General features: G+C 51.3%; 1 protein-coding gene across 1 annotated transcript in view; it reads right to left on the bottom strand.

Moving 5' to 3' along the window:
* Window positions 1–9,461: 9,461 nt before the first annotated feature.
* LOC103804935 (patatin-like phospholipase domain-containing protein 7) overlaps window positions 9,462–25,329 on the bottom strand; it is a gene marked incomplete at its 5' end in the record, with an annotated part of 108,325 nt that continues 92,457 nt past the window's right edge. The window contains 4 exons of the mRNA XM_009077569.1: window positions 9,462–9,542; window positions 10,807–10,910; window positions 17,106–17,190; window positions 22,558–22,665. Coding sequence (XP_009075817.1) covers window positions 9,462–9,542; window positions 10,807–10,910; window positions 17,106–17,190; window positions 22,558–22,665 — 378 coding nt within the window. The remainder of the gene's footprint in view (window positions 9,543–10,806; window positions 10,911–17,105; window positions 17,191–22,557; window positions 22,666–25,329) is intronic.

The raw sequence follows: 25,329 nt of genomic DNA, 5'->3' as shown, positions 1-25,329 counted from the left end.
CCCTCGAGCAGTGTGCTGAGCTGAGCTGAGCTGCCTCTGCCTGCTGGAAGCCTGGGGAGATGCCAGGCTTGACATGGTGCTCAGTGGGCAGAACTGGTGTCCTGGTTAACAGCTGGTCAGTCCAGCATGACACATTGAGATTGAAGAATGGAGAGGACACAGAGGATGCAATTAATAGAATCCAGCATTAAAAATACCCCCATCAGTGTGGTGTAATGGAAAATGTCTTGTCAAATGAGCCTCAGTTCATCCTCAGAGAAAACTACCAGTTTGTGGATAAAGGTTACCACGTAGCCATTATTTGCTTAGCTTTTGGCAACATGTTTGACTTAATATCCTATGACACCCTAATTACAAATTTAGTGCTATACAATCCCAATAAAGGCCACATTAAATGGATGGAGAGCTGCAAACCCAGCTCCAAAACAAGGAGTGAAGAGAGATGATTTAGAGGGATTCTGCCAGAGTCAGTCCCAGCCTGACACTAATCAATGTTTTCATCATTGATTGAGAAATGAGCACAAAACACAGCTGATAAATTATACAGCTGCTGGAAGCAGAAGGACTGGCAGTGAATAATTATGACAGAGAAGTTTTACAGAGAGACTGGGATCTTTTTTGTGCACAAACCCATTTTCGTTTGGCAGTGTTAAAATAGGCCAACTCAAACAGGAACGGAGGAGAGAGAGGCTTCATGCAAAAGAGATGGGAGGGAAGGTTTCATCCAAAAAAGATGGGATGTGAAAAATGTAGATATTATCAGGGGAAAGTAAGTCACAGGCAGCTGCTTTTGCAGCAAACCAGAACTGCAGCACTGGCCCTGGGTGCAGAGTGAAGGCAGAGAGTGAGGAAGGTGGGACTACCCTGCAGGGCAGGGCAGAGGACACCAGGGGTGGTTTCAGGGGATAGCTGAAGTGCCAAAGGAGACAGATAATGCCCCAGAGTGGAGATGGGCACAGTCCCCAGGCTGCAGCACCCCACAGGGTGCAAGGCACCAGGCTGGGGATAGGCTCAGTCTACCTTAGAGCAATCCATCTCCATCTCCACCTGAGAGCAGCACAGGGACCTGGCCACGCTCGTCCCTGCCGCAGACTCCAGACCACTCACCCCCATCCTCTTGGTGCCCTCTAAAAGCATAACACTAAAATAAAAGCACTCATTTCCCAAGAGAAAAAGAACTGCTTTGCTGAGCTCTTGCATCAGGCTGGGGTTACATTCCTCCCCCTGACATTGCTCTCTGCTCATAATTGTTAACATGCCATGAAGGGAAGCTGAGGTGGTTCTCTGAGGAGGCAGATGAGGAGGCTGGAGATGAGACATCCAAGGCTCATGGGAGGGTCTGTGCAAGGAGCAGGGGCCCAACTGCAAGATGCCTCGCTATGATTTATACACCACCAGTACAGAGACATTTTCTTGGATGGATTCTGAACCTGAAGCCCCAGAGGAGCTTTTCCATCACCTGCTCCTAAACCACTCTGGCCCCAGCAACCCAAGGACTCTGGTGACCCTTCTGGACAGGGTCAGGATTGAGGCATCTGGTGGCCACGGTCCGACCCGGCGAGGCCACGGCCCCTCACAGCTGCTGGGAAAACGCTCAGCTCCGCTGGTATTTTTAGCTCTGCCCACCACATCGCTCGAGTTCACGCCGTGACCTACTTTGGCAAGGCAAAGCACTCGCCCTGCTGGGTCCCTGCTCGGCCACGTGCTGGGGGAGATGCTGACAGCCCCAGGAACAGCTCCCCCAGGCACTGCATCCCCAGCACACGGTGCTTTGCCTCCCTGTGGAGCCACACAGCCCACCCAGGGGCAGAGTTTGGGGAGGAGGAGGAGGGTCCTGTGGGAGCCAGGGCTGCCTGCAGCAGGGACATGTGCAGGGCCCCCAGGTGGGTGCAGCTCTGCAGGGACTCAGCAGCGTTTTGGTTGGGTTCTGCATTTCCACTTTTCTCTTGCCTCGTGTAAAATCAGCAGCTCCCAGTCCAGCACGGACACAGCCTGGATTTGGGTCCTCAAGGGACGTGCCTACAACAGCTCAGCATCCCAGTGGGCCAAACGGTGTAGCCATCCCAGCTGGGCCCTCATGGAGCCCCCAGCTTGACTCTGGTGACCAAAGAATCACAGACTGGGTTGGGTCGGGAGAGACCTTAAAGCTCATCTCATTGCCATGGACAGGGACACCTTCCACTAGCCCAGGTTGCTCCACGCCCCATCCAGCTTGAACACTTGCAGAGCTGCAGTGATGTGTGGTTCATGCCCAGGCTCTGGTGTCCCTGCCCACAGCTCCATGAGGGACCAGGCTCACCCCAGCATCACTCAGCAGCTGATGAATCTGTCCTGACCTTCTGCAGAGCCTCCCCCGGAGCCGTGGCTGAGGGCTCGGTGGCAGCCTTGGCTCCCCGAGGCTGTGCAATCCTCGTGCTCAAGGGATGGGGCTGGCAGGGTGCTACCAGCTATGCCAGCTAGGGACTATTTTAAACCATCCATCCTCTGCCAGCACATTAAAATCCCCACTTGAATCCCCACTTGCCCCAGTTTCACTGCAAGGGCCATGAACAGAAACGCTTTCCTCCCACCGCCCGTTTCACACCGCGGAGCGGACGCAGAGCTGACACCCCCTCGGGGGGTGTGCCAGCTCCTGGGCACTTGGAAAACTTTGGTGACACTTGGAGTGCACTCAAAGTTTCACTGCTTGCAGAAGAGGAGCTCCAGAAAGAGGCACATTCACTCCAGTGATCCCTGCAAGGCTCCGCTCTCCCCTCTGCCTTCAGGGCCCAAAATCTCCTCCAGCACCAAGTGTCCCAGCACAGGCCTGGCAGGTGGCTGTGGCTGCCTGGGATGGGCAGCCCCATGCCCGGGCACCTATCCATGAGGCCAACACCACCTCCTCCTCACCAGCTCTTTCCTGCCTCTTTACCACCCAAATCCCAGGGGCATAGCTCTTTGCCAGCCCTGCTGTAGAAGCTTTTCTGAACTTTGCTAGGTTAAAAGCTTTCTATTTCCAGTGAGGAAGCAAGTGGAGGGGAGGGACTGTACAGTCACCAGGTGATTTAGTGCCAGGGCTGAGCCATGGGGCAGTAGTACAAGGGAGGTTCCAAGCCAGGCTGGCATCCCCCGGCTCTGCAGCAGGGAGGGCAGTCAGCCACCAGCTACTTCCAGGTAATTCCACACCTAACTGGGGAGAGGGACAGCAGCACCAGCTGAGGCACACACTGCAGGAGCAGACCCACAGCAGTGGGAGAGGGGAAGCACCAAGACAGGACTGAGAATGATGACGCCAAGGAGGGCAGAGTCAGCACCTGGCACATCCAACCACCTGAGAGCCAACACCCCACACAGCCTGGGCAAATTCTCATTCCAGAGCAGAAACAGTCCTTCTGGCAATGATAGTGACCAGCTGAAACCTTCCCCTGGGCACCTGTGCCTTGGGGCAGCCTCTAGTCACTGCGAGGAAGAAGAGTTTCACAGCTCAGCCCGTGCAGAGGTGAACACACACGTGCTGGATGGAGTGAAAACCTTGCACTGGATGCAAACACAGCCACAGGCACAGCCACAAAGCACCTCACTGTGCCTCCCTGGGTCCAGCAGGGTGCAGAGCACCCTGGCAGTCAATGCCAAGGGCAAACAGGGCATTTGGGGTCACCTGTGGCCACCCAGAGTGTCCCACACAGCAGCAAAGTGCTCGAGCACAGGCACAGCTCAGAGCTCTCCCCATCCTGCCCGGGGACACACAGGTCAGAGCTGCTCGAGCTGCATCAGCCTGATTTGACACACTCCCCCGGGGCTGTGCATCACATCTAATGTGCCTTCTCCAAAGGAAAAAATGTGTCATTTATGGTACATTTAAAATTAATGCACATTTGGTGTTCTTTCGGCTCCCAAGTTCCACACCACGTGAGCATGACAGCACAGGGCTGTGCTGGTCACCACGAGGACAGTGCTGAGCCTCCCTGCCCAGCACATCCATGGCCACAGACACATTCCCAAGGAGAAGGATTTCCAGCAGCATCGTTAGTGTTTGTACCGCACTGGTACCAACTCTTGCCTCGTGCCAGGGCTGTCTGTGCCAGTCGGGAGGGCTTGGGCTCAGCACAGCTCTGTCTGGACCCAAATGTCACTGCTCATGGATAAACCTCTGCATTTCCAGAGCTGGAGGCCCAGCTGCTTCCTGATGGGAAGCACATTCCTGCCAGTACTGCCTGAAGGCTGAGGCTTAATTAAAAGCGGTTGCTGGCCAGCGGTGCCACTGGCTCTGCCAATTACCCGTGAAGTGCCACCTCTGCAGTAATGCTCAGGCTGCAGGTGCCTGCCCAGAGCTGCTCAGGGCTGCTCCTCCACCTGCAAGGATCATCCAGGAACAATCCTGGCACACAGTCATATAAATTCATGCTATATTCTTTTCCAAACCCAGGATGAATGTTGACACCGCTTCGGTTTTGCTTTTCCTTGTTATTTTTCCTAAACCAACATGGAAATGCTTTTATTGCTTTTGCTGGTGCCATGATTTCCCAAGAAAACTTCCATGTAAGTAAAGGAAAGGGTTTGGCAGTGCTGACTTGCCCAGCATCGACTTCCCTAGGCTGCAGCAAGCTGGAAATACTGGTATGTCCCACCTGGCACCTGCAGGCAGCCATGCCCCAGCCCTGTTTCCCAAAAGCAGCTCCCAGGCATGGGATGCAGGTGTGGACACTCTGCCAGCTCCTTTCAGGACTACTTATATCAAAGCCCAAATTAAGCTCACTGGGAAAAACAGTCAGATCCTCTATGACCCAAGGATGGGATACAGACAAGGAATGTGGACACAAACCCCACCAGCCCCAAGGGGAGCAGAACCTCCACCAGCTGGGAAGGGATTTTATGGGAGTCAGTGCCCTGGTGCCAGCAAAAGCCACAACCCAAAATCCCATCATCAAGCAAGTAACACTTGACCAAGCCCAGTGCCTCCTGCCCTGGGATGCCATGGTGAAACCTCCCACTCCATGGCCACGTTTTGGAGGGCTCTCAGGATGGTGAGCAGTGCTGGGTGCCAGTCCAGCCTCGTGGAGCCCTGGAGGGAGAGGGAAATATTTGCTGCAGTCCTTGTTTGCTGCTTTTCTTATCAGCTCTTACAGCCTCAGTAGATGAACCCAGTGGCACAGCAAAGCCTCCATGTCCTGACAGTTTAAACAGTCCTCAGGCAGCACACAAGGAAAATCACACATCGGAGGAGGTCAGGGAGCACGAGCAAGCGAGAGGAGATTAATTTTGGAACAATATGCAGGGAGGATGACGTCTGCTGGGGAAGGAACATCGGCCCACCATGGCCCTGGCTGTTCCTGCCTGTGGAGCAGAGCCTGGAGGGGCTGCACGGACACCTCGGCCCCACACAGGGCCAGAAACCTGAGAAGCTGCAGCAGGAGCTGGTGCAAACAGCCAGGCATGAGCCAGAGCTCACTGGCACAAGATCAAAGCTCTCCCCCCTGCCCAGGCAGAGCTTCCTGGAGATTATGGACAGGTGCCATGTGGGCAACAGTGTTTGTTCTTCCTAAACCCCAGGGGAGTTTCTCTAGGAGCTCCACAGCTCATGCAGTTAACGAAGCAACTCAGTTTGGTACTTGCACCGAGATGTTTGCAGCAGGTCAGCCCCAAGGTGCTGCCCACAGGGACAGGAGTGCCACCACTCACCAGCACCGTGAGAGCCCAGCTATGCATCCCCTCACCAGGCATGGATGCCACCTGTGCCATCAGCTGTCCCTTCCCCTGCGGGGACTGCGGTCAGAGCTGGAGTCCTGCAAAATTCCCAAATCCCCACCTTGGTGCAGATGTGTCTCCTCCATGCAGCAGCCCTGGTCACCACAGAGCCCACGGGAGGCACAGGCAGTGCCATGGGTGTTTCTCACCTCATCCCCCAACAGTGGCTGCTTGGGGGGCTCAGCCCAGGCCCTGAGCAGGATGGGGGCTGGATCCACTGTGAATCCATCACTGGGATGGGTTTCTGAAAGCTCAGTCAAGGCTTTACCCCCAGCAAGGGGCAACCACCAGACACATCAGCAAAAGGTTTTGAGGGACATTCCCACTGCAGCCACTGCTCATGGCCACAGCTCCTCGGGACCTTGCCCTGATCTTGCTGTCTCATGGTTGGCATTAGCTAGCATCAGGCTTCTTGTGGGAACAGGCTCCATACCCTCTTCACCTCCAGCTGTTTTGTCTCCTCCATCAAGGCCAAATCCATCCAGCTTCTTCCAGAATTCACCTTTTTTTTTTGGATGTCACACACCCATGAAGATAACTGCAGGGTGCTTTCCAGCCAAAGCCAGCACCTGGACTGGCAGGACAGTGGCCTGGGCCAGGAGAGCCAGGACAGGAGCCTTGGATTCTTCCAACCACTCTCCTCCTGCTGTGTTTCCATCAAAGCTGCAACGGGACCCTCGCAGCAGAGCCTGGGGACAGAGCAATGCAGCACTGACCCCTCAGCTGCCCTGCTGTCCTGGGCTGGTGTCCAGGTGAGCAGGAACTGATTAAAACCTCCAGATGTAGAATTGCACACACGATCACTTGGATGCCTCGGGGTACAAAAGCAGAATGGGGCTGACCCACTACTGGGACCCCTTACTGCCCTCCCAGGCAGTTGGGCAGGACACAACCACCAGCAAAGCAACCTGGGAAAACAATTTTGCTGGTAAATTTGTACTATTATTGTTTTACATTCCTTGGCATGGAAGAACAGGTTGCTTTGATGTCCAGGGCTCAGTGTTGAAGGGTGCAGCGGGGAGGAAAGATGTGATCAATTACTTAGAAGAGACTTTCAGCCTCACATTCTGAGTTTATCTTCTGTCTTCATAAACTAAGTGCCATTTCCCCGTGGCACAGGGCACAAAGCAAATAGAGGCTCTAATTAGCACACCCAGGAGCTCAGTATTTGTGTTCTGTGACTCCTTGACCAAGCCCAGCAGCTCCCACATGTGCTCCAGGAGCACACCTGGCTGCCAGGAGGTTTGGAGTTGAAATACACTGCTTGGAAGTTAATTTCCTGTTTGAAGAGAAGGGAAGAGCACTCCTGGAACAAGAGCAGTGGAACAAGCAGCTGGGTTCAGGCTGACAGACCTCTCGTCCTTCTGGTGCCCATCCTGTCCCAGGCTGGGGCAGAGGGAACATGCAGAACTGGCCACAGCTGTGGGAGTGCAGCACAGGTGTGTGACAAACACAACCTGTCCATTGCCAGGAGGTTTGATCCCACCTCTGCTCAATGCATTTCTGGTTTTAGCTGCGTCCTCCGGAGGTGGATGGCCCTGCATAGGCTCAAAGGGCAGCCAGAGGATCTCAGTCATCTCTGGGGTTAGTCTGTGCTCCAGCCCTAATCCCTGTTTTCCTGGGAAAGGTTCCTGAACTGTGACCACCTATAAATACAGACACTGAAAGGCTTCACATCTGGTTTGCATCCCCTCATCAGGAAAACAAAGCTCTGATTTGTGCTGCTGCTGCACTAGACAAGCTCCTCACGTTTGCTCAGAGTAGCTCTGAAGCCAAGCAGACTTTGCTGGCAGGTGGACACTCACCTGCACTCAACCAGCACCACCACCCTGTAACCAGCCTGAACAGAAATTCCATCTCTCCAGCCCCACAGGCAGCCTGTGCCTCCACAGAAACCTCTGGCTGCTCTACCTCCACCTCTAAAGCCAGTTTTAGTTTTCCTTTGTAAGAACTAATTCTTTGCAGTACAGAGGAACAACCTCTAGCAGCTGCAACATATTCTGTACATCTGCATTGACCAAAATCTGCAGCAAAAACCTGGATGATCCTTGCAGGGAAGGTTTCCAAACACTTCCATTGCTTCTGGATGGGCCTGGGGCTGGCTGGAGGTGCAGCCAGGCTGGGTGGTCTCACCAAGGTGGGGACTGGAGTCTCCCGGAGAACAAAACAATTACCTGGGGCTCTGACACTTCAAAATACCTTTCTATGTAAGAGGAACACCTTCCCTGGGCACAGGCTGCACATTCAGGGACATGCCCCATCCCTGGAAGTGTTCAAGGCCAGGTTGGATTGGACCTGGGCTAGTGGAAGGTGGCCCTGCCCATGGCAGGGGGTGAAGTTGGATGAGCTTTAACCATCTAACCATCAAACCCAAACCATCTTGTGATTCTGAGAGAGGAAAACATGACACAGTCCAGGCAGAGGAGGAGAGCCTGTGCCAGGAGAGGAGTTTAAATGCAGAGACCAGGTCACACTTGACAGCATTTACAACCACAGTCCTTGGTGGTGCCACCAGACACATTTCTGGCCTCAAGGTGCTGCCCAGCTCTGGTCATGCCTCGAGGCATCGCCGCTGGCAGCTGATGCTGACATCAAGGGGCCTGGAGAGCTCAGGGAAGGAGGCAGCATTGAGGAGCATCTTCAATGCTCTGGTTGGATGACAAATCCCTTCAAGGCAACAGCACCAGAGCTAGTGCTGAGCAGGAGAGTTTACACAAAGCAAGAATTAGGTTGGTTACTCTGCCAAGTGGAGCTATCAGCAACAACAGATGTGAGACAAGCAGAGCAAACACTGGGGATGTCTGAACAGGGTCCAACTCCCATCGACTGCTCCAGCACTGGAGCACTGGAGATTTCTTTCCAGAGCTCGACAATACCCAGCGTGACTCCTGCTGGGGTGAGGAATTGGGAACCACACACATTTCTTTGGGAGTCTGTGGAACAACCGTGTGTGCATGTTTGACATAAACAAAGGCAAATTGGGCTCTTAGTTGCTGACACCTTTCTCTTTGCAGGACCCAACACAAAGACTCACACAGACATTTCCATCCAGCAAAATAACTTTACTTCGCAGGGCAAATACAGTCAAGTAATCATTCCAGGGTTGCCCAGCAAGTGTCAGCTCCACGATCCATCAGTACACATTGTGCTGATGCCTCGAGGATCCAGGCTCTATGGCCACCCCTCACAGGGATTTCTTAGGTTTAGATTTCAAGTGAAATACATTCAGATTTGCTCCTGTCAGAGCACTGCTCACACGTACGTGGCTGGAAGTCACTGAGGAGTTAATTACACAGTTACCTGAATCGTATGAAAAGAAAGCAACGACCCACAAACCCTCCCTGTCTCCAGTGCTGCTGCTGGAGCCTTTCCAGCACACAGCAGGGTAAGATCCTGGTGCTCTTTGGGCCTTGGCAGTAAAAAACAGCAACTAAAACATACAGAAGAAAAAAATCAAGGCAGCATTTCACTGCATGTTTCCTCTCTGCCAGTCCCAGTGCTAACTGGCCACTGCTCCTGGCACCTGCACAAAGGAGTATGGCACACAGCAGTCACCCCTCACCAGAGCTCCACGGGGACCTGGGCACGACACAGAGACTGTGCCTGTCCCTGGCTGGAGAAGGATGAACTCTTGCTTTGTTTCATCTAGGTGTTGTTTTGGTTTGTGAAGTGTTAAATAAATAAATAGGCTGCTGTCAGTAGGGTAGGGAGCAGCTCCCAGCCAGTGAGCTCACTCTCTAGCCTGGCTCTCCCGTGCTGCTTGCCTGGCTGTCCGTGCTGGGGACACTCCTGCGCTTTCTCAGCTGCATGTCTTCATCCTGAAGGAGAAAAGCAAAGAAAGAGCTAGTTAATTCCTCAGCATCCTCTCTGAGCTGGATAAAATCCATCCCCTTCCCCTCCACCTCCTCTTCTTTCCCACCACTAAAATCCATCCCCTTCCCCTCCACCTCTTCTTTCCCACCAGCTCAGATAAGCCCAGCAAAGCCACTGTCACTGCAGCTCCTCACTCAGAACACCGAAGCCACCCAACACCCTCACATGGGAAACTTCCCACACCATCCTGTGCTCCCAGCTGAGAAACTGTTCATGGCACAGAATAGGTTGCCCAGGGAGGTGGTGGAGTCACCATCCCTGGAGGTGTTTAAGAGGCATCTGGATCTGGCACTGGGTGATTCAGTTTAGTGGTTTAGGGGTTACAGTGGCAGTGCTGATGGATGGTTGGATTGAATGCTCTTAAAGGTCTCTTGCAACCTTGATGATTCTATGATTCTGTGATTAACACAACAGGCAACATCACCTTTTAAACCCACAGGCCCTTCTGGCTGCAGTCAGAGCAGCAGGGAAATGACCTGTCTGAGCTTTGCTGCTCAGGTCACACCTAGTCTCACAGTGGGAGCACACAGGGTGCACCTGCTGTCCCACAGAATCAAACCCCTTTGGCTGGAAGGGACCTCTGGAGGGTACAATCCAACTGTCTGTTCTAAGCAGTGCTGACTCTAGTGCTGGAGCTGGTTCAATTCGACATCAATTCGCTTTTCAAGTACCTACAAGAATGGAGTTTCCACCCTCTCCCTGCACAGCTTGTGGTGGGTCCCAGCTGTGCATCCAGGGCAGTATTTGAGAGTTTCCTTTAGCACCAGTTGTGCCTGTCACCTCTTGTCTTTTTGCTGGGCATCTCTGATGCTGCCTTCTTCAGAACCACTACCACCTTCTTACCCACCCTGCAGGCAGCTGGCACATCCTCCCTTCAGCTCCTCTCCTGTGAGCTGGAAGCAGCAGCTCCCTCAGTCTCTCCAGCCCTGATGCACCTCACAAGCAAACCCACAGAGCTGTGGGGCCAGGATTTACCCGTGGCCAGGTTTTGCCACACACAGCACCACTGCAGCTGACTGGCTTGAGTGGAGCGAGCACATGCCATTTAGTGTCTGTACTAACAAAAAGCAAACTCATTTGTGCACAGTCCTCCTCAGCCAGTCCCACCCAGGTGCTCCTCTCAGTATCCTTCCCAACACCTCCACCTCACACCAATCACCCAGGGCTCAGCCATGACCAGGCACCACCTGTTTCCAGGGCAGTTCGTACCGAGTCAGAGTCTTCTTCACCCTGGTTGCTTATAAAATCGAGATAATCATCCTTCTGATTGTCCAGAATTTCTTCCTCGTACTCAGTCTGGTAGTCTGACTCATCTGAGGAGAGAAGAGAGAAAGGACTGGGTTTAACTGGCAGGCAGAGGGGCAGAGAAAACTGGGAGAGGAACGATCGCTGCCACCACTGAGCACTGGCGTGGGGCAGGCGACTGCCAGCAGCTCTCTGCAGCTCAGTGACTGCTCTAACACAGGGATCAGCTCTACAGCCACGTGAAAACAACCCATGTTCTCTCTGTGAATTGGTGTCCCAGAGCCCTCCAGAATCCAAGGAGCCCACAGCAAGAGCAGCACACTGTCCAACTGTCCATGTCATCCTGGTGGGCACTGACTGCCCAGCCCGAGGGGCACAAATGCTGGCAGTGGGGGATGCTCCCTGGTGAATGCCCTTCCCAGCACAGCTGCTGACTCCCACCTCTCAGTCCAACCCATGGAACACCTTCAGAAGGACACAGCAGTCACAGACTCGCTGGAAACAGGGGTTCCAGGCAAAAGGGAAGCTCTTCTGGTGTGGAGCTGATAATTAAGTGTCTCACAATCTCTGGGCAGGGGGGGAGTGACATTTAGACTCCACTCCTCTATATAAGGGACAATCCCCTCCCTTCTCCAGTAATCCAGCAGATTAACATAATTTAGGGAAGATGAGAGCTGTGTGCAGCAGCAGGACACACCATCAACCCCCAGTGCCCAGCCTGCTCCCTCAGAACAAGGATACATCAGTGCAGAGCCAATGCCACTCCCAGGCACCCAGATATTGCCTGGAGGGTCTGCAAAACAGGCAGAGGAGCCTCATGAGGGCATGGAGTGACAGGACCAGGGGGAATGGCTTCACACCAACAGAGAGTAGGGTTAGATTGGCTATTAGGAAGGAATTCTTCCCTGTGAGGGTGCTGAGGCACTGGCACAGGTTGCCCAGAGAAGCTGTGGCTGCTCCATCCCTGGGAGTGTTCCAGGCCAGGTTGGATGGGGCTTGGAGCAACCTGGGCTGGTGGGAGGTGTTCCTGCTCATGGCAGTCTCAATGTCCCTTCCAACCCAAACCAGTCTGTGGTTCTGCCTGCTGACAGGGCTGACTGCCCACAACAGCTCAACACAGTTCCTAAGAATAAAAGTTAATGCATGAAAATGGCATTTTACTGTTAGCATTAAATTCATGTCTGTGTGACACTAGTCCTTCCACCTCTTTTCCTGACTGAATTCCAGTGTGCTCTGAGCTGCTGAAGCAATACCTGAGATTCAGCCCACTGGAGAAGAAAGTGGCTCATGTTTAAACCAGATCCTTGATTAAGTATTTCTCCTGGGAGCTGTCAATAGCATCTGCTCCACACTGAAGACAACAGCACAGTCTGTTCCACAGCCTTTTCCCCTAACATGGTAACTACAACCAACTGCTCCAACATTGGGATTAAAGACATTTGGTCTTTTATATTTCATTATTTTTACATTTTTTTTTAAACTGTGAATTAGAGAATTGTTGTTAGTTTCCACTAAAATCACTAATGATAATCTTTGACAAAACACACCAGAGAAACTGGAAACTCATCCAAGCAGCAGCAGACACCACAAACAAGAGTTTGGAGTTTACAGCTCCAATAAAACCGACTGCCATCAAACCCAAACTCCTGGATTTTCCCAGCACTACTCAGACAGAAATACCAAGAGAGGGATGTCCCTTCTCACATCCTTCACACAGCAGCTGTGGGTGCTGGAGGGGGGAAAGGAGGTGGCCCTGCTGCCCCCAAACATCACCCTCCATCACCCCACTCAAGTCTGAGGCTCACAGTGATTGCTCCTGTTCACTACAACAGCTCCCACAAGCATCAAGCAGGACCAAGGCCTCATTGCTCTGCTCAGCTCCCCAGTATCCAAACAGCACAGCTCAAAATGTGCCAGCCAAGAGGAGGTTCCACCACCAAAAGGTGCCTGAGCCTGCCCTGAGCAGGGGAAACATATTCCCTGCAGGAAGGTCACACTTCCCTGCCCAGAGATCTGTTTTGCCATCATGTAGCTGCCAGCATTTCTTTTAGATGAGCTTGATTTCTGGAGGCAAACCCCACCTGAAGGCACACAGCACTGTGTGGCTGGAGGGGCTCTGTTTCAGGCCTCCCTGAGAGTCAGCTCAGCACAGCCTCAGGTGCATTAGTGCTGCCTCATAAAAGTACTTTTGAAGCAGTAAAGATCTAGAGGGTGACCTAGTGCCTGATAATTGTGTCCCTGGAGAGGTTTTGAGCTGTCTCCTGATTCAGCTATATTGCACACCCAGGCATTTGACATCACCATTAACATCTCTCTTCCACAAATCTTCTTATCCAAATAACCATTGCTACAAGTGACTCAATCTCCTTCAGTCAGGGTGTTACCTCACAAGACCTGGCCTGGGGACAGCCTGCAGCATGGTGGGCTGAAAAAATGGGACATGAAACCTGCTGTGGCAACTCACCCACGAGCCCACACAGCCTCAGCATCCCCTCTCAGGTGACAGTGTGCCCAGGGATGTGATGGAGCCACCCTTGGAGGGTGGTGGTACCTGTGCTCCCCTGGCCACAGCCACTGCTGTGTGAAAGGCAATTGCAGCTGAGCAGACAGGGGGTCCCAGCTGAGGGAGTGTAGGTGCAGTGTGGAGCAAGAGACTACTGCAATCTCCTTATCTAAGCCACAGAACAGTACAGACTGCAGTACTCAATGAACTGTCAGAAGGGCAGGTGTGGAATGTGAATGTGAAAGAAGCCAGAACCAGAACCATGGGGCAAGGAATGGCTGCAAGGAAGCTGAACAGAGCTGATAAGCACGTGAGATGCCCTCAAAAGGCTATAGTAAGGCAGGTGGCTGGGGGGATGAAAGGAGTAGTGAAAGATATAAATATGAAACTGTTTAGCAATAAATTGTCTCAGCATCTATCACGACCTGAGGCTGTGTCTTGGTACACCACAACCAGCACCCAACGTGGGGCTGGAGGAAAACTGACTGACAGGTGTCGTAGCCCAGCTGAACGAGTGAGCTGTGAGGAAGTTCTGGTGCACCCACGTCCTTGGGGCTGGGAAGGAGATGGGGAATTCTCTGAGCCACGAGCAGACAAGCAGAGTGGTGGTTTTGAAATGCATCCCTGACAAGCAGAATAGGAAAGTGACTGAGCTTGACCTTAAGACATTGCTTGCCTGGGTTTGTGGTAACAACCCCCACATGAACTCACATGATGTCTATGAAACCAGTACATGGGATGAAACTGGGGTCCGATCACAGGACCGTGACCAAAGGGGATGCCACTCCTTGTCTGTTACTTTGCCCCTGGAGACAAGTGTATGAGGCTCTGAAAGAGTATGTTGGGCCTGCCCAACCCATCCCAACTGCACCTCCCTGGAGGAGGAGGAGGGGGAGGAGGAAAAGGCCTCACTGTGCCAGTGCTCCAGCAAATGCCGTTTATGCCCAGGAGCCAGACGACCCACTCAACACAGGGATCGTAAATCTTCAACAAGAACCAAACCTCCACCTGCCACCCCTGGCCACTGGGGCCATGTTTGGCAACAGGCAAGACAGGCAGGAGATTACAAATTGCTGGGAGCCTTCCCGTTCACGTCTGAGCTAACACCTCCTCAGTGGGGGCCCATTAACTACAAACTGAACAGAACTGCAGAGGTTGGTACAGACCCATGGTCTCACCTCTCCCTTTACCATGACCTTGGTGGAAGGAATAGCAGATTCATTCCACCGAGCCCCACAGGACTGGGAGATGCTGTTTAAAATGGTTATGACACCTAAGCAATATCCTGTTGCTCGGACAGAATGGAGTGAGGCAGCAGAACTGCAGGTGATGAACAACCTCCAGCAGCCCCAGGGCTCTCCCCTGCATAACGTGACACTAATGGGAGAGGGACAGTGTAGTATCCCAATGGCACAAATCCAAATTCCAAGAGAGGGACTTGACCAGCTGCAAAACCCCTGTGTCTAAAGGCATATCCCAAGGTGCCAGAAGCCAAAATAAAACCCAGCTCTTGTTAAAGGACAGGAACTGCCACTGCAGGGGCTGTGAAATGAGCTGCTGTCCCACTACAGACACCTCCCCACCTGCATCCCAGCAGTCATGCACCAGCTCTCTGCTCAGCACTGCCTGAGGGACAGGTTTCCTTTCCTTTATTTTCTTTAATAGTTTCTTCTCTCAGTTTGCTCAGTTGTGGAGAAGAAACTCCAGTGCCCTTTCCCACCAAAGACAACACAGCTCCTGCCTGCCTGAGCCTCTCACCCTCTGTGCTGACCCTTCCCCATCCACCAGAACATGAGCCTTTTCAGTTGCTTTCTTAGTACAAAACTATTGACAGTTTCTCCCCCCAGCATCCTTGTGGTGTGCTGTCAGAACAGGCAGAGGCTTCCTACATCCCTGTGGTCCGAGACCTCTCTGAGGAAGGGATTTCCACAGGAAAAAGAAGATTTTCAAAGGAAAATCATGAACAAAGGTTTCCTCCTCTTTGCCAGTGCTGTTCCACAGCCAGGCTACCAAAAATCCCCCTGTCTTCCTACCTGCATGGGCCACAAGCAGTCAGACCATCTTCACCACCACCACAGCTCACCAGCATATGCAAGGAGCTGTCTGACAGCCCAGAGACCACTGCCAGGGAGGTCTCATCATCCACCTGAGCTCACCACCACAGACCTCCTCCCCCATGGCCCTAGGTACCTCTTTAGCAAAAGAGATGCCATCTCTGAGGCACTGTGGGGATGCTGTGTTCAGAGGAACAGCCTCTGCCACCCAAAAATGGGTGAAGTCCCTGCAGGCAGCACATGGAGTCACCCACGACACGAATACAAAGGATCCTTCACAACATGGTGCCACATGCACCACTCTCCTGCCATCCTCCCCCTCCTCTGGGCTTTCTACAGCCAACGGATTTCAGCATCCAGGAGGAACATGTGGCACCTGCCCATCCCATCCTGCCTCCAGCAGCCCCTGCACAGGCTCTCCTCAGCCTAAAATGTGCCACATCTGCTTTCTGAGACACATCCCTTTGCTACAACTTGTGTCCATAGCCTTGCAAAGCAGAAAGTAGGATGTGCTAGTGGGGGGAATTAATCAGGAACTATATAAAGGAGGAGGATCTGTCCCAGTGCACTGGTTAAATCTTAGCAGGTCTCAGAGCCTGAGCCTTAAATAACCATGTTCCATGAACTCTTCACTCTCGCTCACAATGGCTGCTTTAACCACATTTGATTAATATTTTCTTCATAAGGCATATGATAGTAATTAGCATTTCAAATTACCACAGGGACATCTCTGCAAACAGTCACAGATGGGAGCACTGCTAACTTTAGCTTTCCCTCTGCAGGAACAAGAATCAGGAGGAGGGGAAGAGACTGTTTAGAACGAGCTCCAGCCCTGGTGACATGCTTGGGGGGGGTTTCAGGCCTGCAGAGCTCTGATCCTTTAGGCTACAGGAGCTGCAGTTATGGCATAAACAGAGCTGCTCTGCAGGGCTTGGCTGTCACAGGGCACTCGAGTGCCTTTGTGTGACGATGCAGGAGCTGTTACCTGCTCTCATTAGTTCACTGGTGCTCCTGTAACAGGAGCACACAAACAGCAATGGAGCCAGTGAGTCACTCCTGATCCTACTCACTATAGCAGGGAAAACATCCTTCAGGCAGAGCTTTAACTCAACCTTCTCCTGTCTCAAAAGCACAGGGACTGAAGGGCAAAGCCATCGCAAGGACACAGGGCAGCCCAAGGGTCACCTCTGTTCCATATTGTTCCAAGGCTCACCTCTGAGGAGCCACACGTGGGAAATATGTCTGTCTGCAGACCATGTGGCTCAGGCTCTTGCTGCTTGCTGCAGCACCTCTAGCTCTGTGGCTTGCTGGGGTCCCTGGGGCAGTCCTGGTCACCCCAGTGCCCACCTGGCTGTGCTCACTCCAGTGAGACTTGAGCAGGGATTACTCCCACCAGGAAACCATGCTGGAGTACACCAGGCTAACAGCAGGAGTCTTGCCAAGGCAAGGACATCCAACTGCCAGCCTGTTCTGGAGGAGGCAGCAGGAGTGGGACACAGAGGGCCTGGCCTGGGGCACAGCTGCAGGGGCTCTGGGGGAGGCAGGGGACAACCCACTGCAGCCAGCAGTGCCCAGCACACTGGAGCTGGCAGCCAGCCCTGGGCTGTCACAGCTCAGAGCACGGCGAGGAGAAAGGAGGCAGAGGAGGCACTGGAGGAGTGAGCAGCCATCCCTCCTCCCTGCCCTTCCCAGCACTCCCCACTCACCGTCTGCCACGGGCGCCTTCACGGGCTCGATGCGGGACACGATCTCTGCCAGGTCCGTGAAGGAGGTGGTGGGACAGGTCACGTTCTGGAACACAGGGAGAAGTTTGAGATGTGCTAACAAATATACACAAAAAACCCAAACAAGTCAAGACTGTATAAAAATGATCTTGAACAGACAAAGCTCCAGACACACAAATTCTCCCCTACTGCCTCCTCAAGAGCCATTACTCATCAGTGAGAAAGTCTCAAAACAGCTCTCCTGATGCTGGTCTGGTGGCAGGGATGGGATTCCCAAGTGCCAACAGTGGGACATGCTCTAATGGCTCCTATTCCTCATTTAAAGTTTAGCAAACTGTAGGGAGGACCCCAGAGACGCAAACTGGAGGCTCTGGGCCCCATAAGTGATGCTCACTTCACTTGTTTGCTCTGCTTCATGGTCACTCTACAATAGGGACTGGCTGGGCCAGGTGCAGCCCCCAGGGAGCTCCTGTTTTCCCACAGGAGAAGGAGTCCCGTGCCCAGGTGTGACATGCACACGGTGCAGCCCTCAGCTGGAGTGATGCCACAGAGAGAGAACAGCCAGGTGGGCACTGGGGTGACCAGGACTGCCCCAGGGACCCCAGCAAGCCACAGAGCTGGAGGTGCTGCAGCAAGCAAGAGCCTGAGCCACACGGTCTGCAGAGAGACACATTTCCCACTGTAATTCCTCTTTCCAGTAAGCCCTTTCTATTTTCATTCTGTCTCACCCATGCAGTAGGCTGTGTGTTCTCTATTTTGAGAGGTTCTTGCTCCAGTTTCTGCTCTAACAAAACCCAACTTTGGCATTTAAGGACTGTTTTGGTCTCCCCACATGCTGTGCTGTGAGCAGCCCCACCTGGGCTGGGCATGAGGTCACCAGGTGGACACCTGAACAACTCTCACCTTTGTTTAAACCCAGTGATTTTAAGGAGTGCAACAGCAGCTCCCACCCCAGAGGAAAGGGATGGGGAAGAACTGGGAGGGAGCACATTATTGACACTGGGCTGCTGGAAATTGCCAGGACAGTTGTCTCTTCAAATGCCCAGACCTGCCCACGTGCTTCCAGGACCAGTTTCCTAACAGAGGGTTTTATGAACAATTCTTTGCTCCTCTAGCAAGAGCACTGATCCTATGAATCATACAACCCCCCTGGGGTCACAGCAGCAGCCCATTACTGCTGCAGCAGAGTGCTCTCAGTTGACCTTTCATCTCTAACTGACTTTTGATGTAATTTAGAACAGCTACAGCTCAGTGCAGATCCAGGACAAACAGCTGGTGGGCAAGGGTGGGCAGAGAAAAGCCCAGAGGGAATTAAACAATACCTGTATGGAATGGAACAGCAGTAGCTTAGGGCACACACTTTCAAACACAAAGAAGCTCAGAAGCTCAGTGTGAGCGTTGAGGAACTGTCAGGAAGGGTGAGTCAGCCCAGTCTCATTTTGAGCATCCAACTTGAATGGTCCCAGCAAAACGTTTGGAGAAGGCTCTTTGCCAGGACAGGGAAGCAAAGCTCCTACCTACATCTTCAATCTGTGCCACGTAACTAAGCAAGGGACGTGTGATTCTGCCCCTCTGCTCTGCTCTGGTGAGACCCACCTCAAGTACTAAATGTGACCATATCCAAGGCAGCATCTGTCACTGCCACTGCCCCACGGATGACGCTGTGGTCAGCCTGTTAGAGGACACCTGGGGAAGCAGCTACACCCAAAGCCTCAGCACTGGGCCTGGAAAACCACTTGTGGGAACCAAGCGCCTTCCCACACTCATCTTTGCCTTACAAACAGGAATTTAAGGTTTAAGTGCTTCCTCTCAGTACCTCTAAGGACAAAAACCACACTCTCCTCAAATAACATGAGGCAAAGAAGTGTCTCAGATCCATCTGAGACCTACTCTCGAACCTATCTCTTCTCCAAGGAGGAAATTATTCTCTTTGGTACAATCTTTCATAAGTAAATTAGAGGAAAAAGACAGTTACTATTGTAGTCTGCTGGATTATATTTAGCTTTGACTATGAATAACACTTCAGTAGACCAAACTTGCCCGAGGAGATCCAGTTAACAGTACTGCAGCATTCTGTGCTGGGGGAGAGAGAAAGGGTTGCTCAAAGTGAGGTTTATGTGAGGTTCCTGTTGTTTGTGTCTTCAGTATTTGCATTTTGGAGACAAGCTAAACAGGGATTGGAAGATCAAAGCAAAGGAGAAGTATACAAATCATTAAATACCTGGATTTTTAAATAAAAATTCAATGCTTACGACATGGAAACAAGATGATAAGAAACTGTGCTCAGCTCTCAAATGTTGAACACTCCAGAAATAGATGAAGAACTAAACCACATAAAGCATCAAAACCTTTGCTAATGAAAGGCAAGTTAAAAATATCAGCTGTTATCCCTGGAAGATAGCAGAGCTAAAGGACTTAAGTGACTCTAATGGACTAAGAAAAACAAGACAAACAGCCCAGTGGGAGCTGCAATACTTGCTACTTTGCAGAAATAAATCTACTGGAACAAAATCAGACTAAGAAATGTTGAGTTTTACTGGATTCCAGAGCTTTTGGAGGAAGAGCAGATGATCTCCCAGATCCCTGGGCACACAGAGCCTCAGTGCCAGGCTGGGGGATGCACAAAGCCATGGGTCCCTCTCTATAACCCTGGCAGTTGGGTGACTCACTCTCCCAACCCTGTTATTTCCACACTCTTGGTGTCTCAGCAATCAGCACTTGCTGCCTCATTATCAGGGCTCTCTCAGCAGTGCAGTGACAGGCTGTGTGTGTCTGCAGTGGGGACGTGACATATTTGGTCTCCAGGGCAGTGAAGTGCCACAAAGCCCAGGGTAGATGTGATAAAGGTTCAACATGCTGCTGGATGCACAGCTGTGATACCACGATTTAACTGAAATATTTGCCTGAATTACTGTGCCCCATATAAAAGGCAGTTTTAAAAGCAGTTTTCTTTAAAAGACACGTTTGTTACAGCAGTGAATATGTTTGAGCTTGTTAGAACTTGGTGATGAAAGTGAGGCTGAAATAGGACACAGCCAGTTCTGACACACACACACAATTTTCCCTCCCTTGACTTCTCCTTATGACTATTAATACACAAACCTGAACACCAGCTCAAAATGCCTGATCACAAGGTGTCAGAGGCAGATTGGGGACTCATCTTCTGCAGCTCATATTAATGTATCTCCTCACCCAGGTTATCTTCCCAGTAAGAAATCACAAGCTGAGGAGTTTGGGGGCTCCTCAGGTTACATGGATCACCAGCTGGTTTCCCCCAAAGCTCATTCCCTTCATGCTCCTCCCAAAGCCACTCACCCTGCCATGCAGTCTGGTTGGGATTCATCTGATGATGGGAAGTCACCAGTGTGAGTCCCCTTGGCTCCCCTAATGTGGACAGAGCTGAGGGTGTCCTTCATGTCATTCCAACGGAGCCATTTCCATTCCTTCAGTGACTCACACCCACAGAGCTCACCTCTCTGATGACATATGGGGCTCTGAGGGCACCTGGCTCAGATGTGGGCATCATTCCCCCCTCATTGCTGGGCTAATGTCCATCCCTGCCAGTCCTATCCTTCCTCTCACCATTTCACTCCAAGTCAAAGTGCTCTACCACCCACCCCTGGAGAGCTGCAAATCCTCAATGTCATTTTTCACCTCAAATGCCTTTCCTCACTGAGCCTCACTACAGTTATGATTCATTTTGGCCATCACTTAAAATATTACTGCTTACTTGTCTCCCTCTAAAAGACTATCAAGAAGAATTACTGGGTAAAACATGAAGTTTTTGCAGCACTTGGGTTTCAAACCAGAGCAATTCAAAGGAGGGGAAGGATAGTCAGGAAATATATGATAACATTGTACTCAAGTCCTCAAAAAAAGTGATAGTTATTTCTTAAAAACAACTGAAACTTCCATGCCAAGAAATCCAGTCAGCCACTGAGCTATGAACCAACTGCAGAGGCTGAGCTCAGCCCTTAAGTGCAAAACCAAGAGATTTTTAACTGCTTGTGAGCAGAGATCTGTAATGACTTGGCAACACTACACAGCCATTTACCATCATCAGGCACAGAGTGGCTGTTGGGATGTGCTGAAGTGAGCAGGATGAGGTGAGTGACACTCAGCACCTCAACAGCACCACAGGTCTCTGCAGAGCCTCACTGAGGACTCCACAAAATGCCTTTGGTTACAGAGGAGTGAGGAACACAAGCAACAAAGCAAGAATGCTGCATCCCTGCAGGGTTTTAACTCTTGGCTTAGAACACATCTCCAGCAAGAGTTTAAATCAAGTTTTCTGAAAGCACCCAAGAATTATTTGAGTCACATCCTGAAAGGCAGCAGAGGCTGAGATCAATGCCAACCATCCTGATTCATGCCTTCTGGGAGAGAGCCACTGCCCTGGCAGACATGTTTCTAGTAGCAAGAGCAATATCCAGGTACCACCTAAAGCTTGTGGCACAAGAATAAATGGAAAATAACTCTCTGTGCCTGCCCAGAGTTACTCAGGGAGGCAGTCCAGATCCATGTTCAAGTGATGGGTACAGGTGTGACCATCACCTGATCCCACACATCACCTCCCAGGACCTGTGGGGCACAGGCACAGCCTCTGCTCCAGGGGCAGCTCAGCCAGCATTCCCAGTGCTCTCCCAGCTGCTGATGCACAGGGTGCAGGAGAAGGGAATGGTGGGCACATAAACACATACACATCAGCTGTGTGTCGTGGAAAATGCAGGTGGCTGGTGAGCATCCTGCCTTCCTTCACAGGAGCATGGAATAACCCTAGTCCTTAAGGAATCACAGAATCACCAAGGTTGGAAGAGACCTCTAAGATCATCAAGTCCAACTGTTAACCTGTCACTGCTGTAACCCTTAAACTATATCTTCTAGCACCAGATCCAGACACCTCTTAAATACTTTCAGGGATGGTGACTCCACCACCCCCCTTGGACAATCTATTCCAGTGCCAAAGGACACATCTTGGGATCAATTCTAGGTTACAAACATGGTATCAAGGACCTGCTAGAACAAAACAGCAAGAGGAGAGCCTCCCTCCAGAGCACTGCAGCACTTCTGGGGGTGCCAGACCCCCATGGCACTTGCTGAGGGTATGGTTAGGTCTCTGTGTGGGCACACATCAGCTACCAGGGATGGACAGTGAGGCTTTGGGGCTTGGGCTCTGGCAGAGCACCCCTTGGCCACACTGCTACTGATGGTGAGAGCAGAGCAGGACCTCATCCATCCAGGCTGTGGTTCAAGGAAAGACATTTCTGGAGAACTGCTCACTCCTCTTCTTGCCTACAATGCAGTTTTCACTAATCCCTGTGAGCTCACAATAAGACCTTGATGCAAAGACACCATTCCCTCTCCCAGCCCTGAGCAGTGATCTCACATGCCCCAAGCAGCTCTCACAGAACAGTGCATTTCACTAAGCACTTACATCAGTTTTGGACTTGCAGGTCTCTTGCCTGTCCTTCAGCATCTTGTCAAGGACTCCACTCCTGCACCAGACATTAAACACAGTTTTCCCATGCTGATAGCCCACTTCCTGGAAAAACAAGAGTTAGGAGAAAAAAGGTAATTAATAACTTAAAAAACCATTATACCAGATCGTCTGCAAATCAGTAGGAAATCCAAAGCTCTATCCCCCAGCCAGGATGTATTTTGTTGCCTTCCAGACTCAGCTGTGTAAGCTCTTCAGCCTAAGAACTGGGGGAACATGAAGCAAACAAGGTGCTATTTTAAGTCCAAACACTAACTTGAGTATCTGATGAAAACTGCCACCTGACACAATATTTTGACAGCAGTGGCCTCACTGAATAATGCCATAGACAGAGGAGCTTAAGATGCATGAGTACATGCTCTTCCAGTCCTGGCTCTCTCTTTGGAAGGTAACTACCCAAATTAATGTGCCTTCTCCCCTCTTGGCTCAAGAAGAGCCAAACAAAGAAAACGTTCCCTGCAAAGTTCCCAAATCTCTTCTAGGTTTCAGAATCTCTTGCAGGAGGTGAAACCACTGAACATGCTGGAGCAGAAATGATGGCATATGGCCACCACTCAACCCACATGCTTCACCTTCCTCTCATGTAGAAGCATAAAGTAATTTGCACTTGGAATAATAACATGACACAAGGAAACAACTGGACAAAAATAAAGCCATTGCTCCAAGTTTTAGTCTTTTTTTCTAAAAGGACAGTAGAAATGGTGTTGAAAAATCAAATGGAAAAGACAGAGTGACAGGCATCAGGAGTCCTGGATCCCATCTCAGCAGCAGCACTAAACCTTGTGTAGCAACTCTGAGTGCAGGAAGCAGCCCTGGCCGAGCCAGGGGTGTCTCTCCTCTGCTTTTTGGATGAGGGTTGAAAGCGTGGGAGGCACTCAGGCTGGAATTCACCTCTTGTAATCTATCCCAGCTTGCCAGCCCAGGGTGGGTGTGATTACTCAGGAGAAAAAAGGACCTGACAGCTCTACAGCTGGCTGGGTCAGTCTGATCCAAAGTAACTGTGAGAACCTGAGCGTTGGGAAATGGCACTCAGCCACCATCAGTCCAGGCTGATACAGGAGAGGGGTTGGACAAGAAGAGGGATTTTCATCCCTTGGAACACGCAGAATGGTTTATGGTGCCCATTTCTGTTTTCTGTAAAATCCAGAGACACAGCTGACATTAAAACCCACTCTACTTCCAGGTCCATAATGACAAAGGAATGTCTGGATTGCCCTTTCCTTTAAGGTCGGCACAGTTTAAGGCTTCCTTGTGGACAGAAGTTACTGGGCTATGCTGCAGGGAATGAGGATCCATCCAGAGGGATGCTGCCACTCCATCCCTGCAGTGTCTTGTGCCAAGAACTTGCTCACAGACAGTGACATCTTTGAGAAACTGCCCTTTTCTCAAGCTTTATTCCACTGACAAAATTTGCCTGGTGTCTTTACATCTCTTTAACGACACCACATTAGCCAGAACAGTGATGTGACAGCTCACAACCTGTTACTGTGATGAACTACCAGACCTGTCTGTCCAGGTTTTCAAATCAGCCAAGGCACTCCAGCTACCAAAGAACATCATCAGCAAAGTCTTAGGTCCATTGGCAGACAGCAGTGTTTGCCCAGGAGCCAAGAGACACCAAATATCCTAGAGAAAATATTGATACTGGGAAAATCAGCTGGTGGTTTGGAACAGCTTTTATGTGTCCTAAGGACTCCCTCAAATGGGAGTCTGCAGGGCTTAACTGTGTTCCTGGCTTGGGGCAGTGGTTATAAAGAGTACCAGAAAAATCAGTTTGTAGCTGAGGGAGTATTAGAGGTTCTCACTCCAGCTGTAAGGAGACTGACTTAGAGCAGAAATGGTGGGTTTGCAGCCTGGAAGGAGAGCACAGCTCTGCAGAAACACTTGGGGATGGAAGATGCTGTGTGGCTGAAGCAAGCAACAGAAAGGGACAGTAAAACCACTTCCTTGACAAAAGACACTGAGCCAGAATTGCTATCACTGTCTCTGCCTGGGCAGGGACCTTTTTCTGCTGAGAATGTTGGATTATTGTCACCAAGACAGTTCCTCTGTCCTCCTGGAGTCAGATCTGCCCACAGAAACACAACCCAAGCCCAGCAATGTTTAAGCTGGTAGTACCACCCCTACAACATCCTTCCACTGGCACTGGTGCCATTTCCTGACCCTCTGTCAGGTGCAGAGGGATTGTAGATGATGTTTTATTAATAGAAGTGTTGTAATATTACAGAGCCAGATATTACAGCAGCATTTCCCTCCATATCCATGATCCATGGCCTACCCAACAGACTTCTGCAAACCCTTCATGCAACAACAAGCTCCACAACAAAGGGAGAGCAGTGACACCACTTGACAAACCCCAACTGCCCAGAGCAGCTCAAACACCCAAGAGCTTTTACCAAGCAGCTGAGCAGGAATTGTCACGAAGCAGAGCAAGGCAACCGATCCCTTCACAGGTCATTAGAGAATCAAGATTCCAAACTCAATTTCTGCTGCTAATCCAATCTCCCAGCCAAGAGATCATTCCACAGCATTATTTAGTGTCAATTATTCACTCTGTGCCAACTGACTCCTCTTACTCTCCAACAGCTCCTGCACTAATTAGCACCACAAGCCAAGAGCTCTGTGGAACAGAGGCATAGAATCAGAGCCATCCAGGTTGGAAGAGACCTCTAAGATCATCAAGTCCAACCATTAACCTGCCACTGCTGT

This window comes from Acanthisitta chloris, unplaced genomic scaffold (genome assembly GCF_000695815.1).
Source record: "Acanthisitta chloris isolate BGI_N310 unplaced genomic scaffold, ASM69581v1 scaffold9096, whole genome shotgun sequence".
Taxonomy (NCBI): Eukaryota; Metazoa; Chordata; class Aves; order Passeriformes; family Acanthisittidae; genus Acanthisitta; species Acanthisitta chloris.
This window is presented reverse-complemented; position numbering and strand designations above follow the sequence as displayed.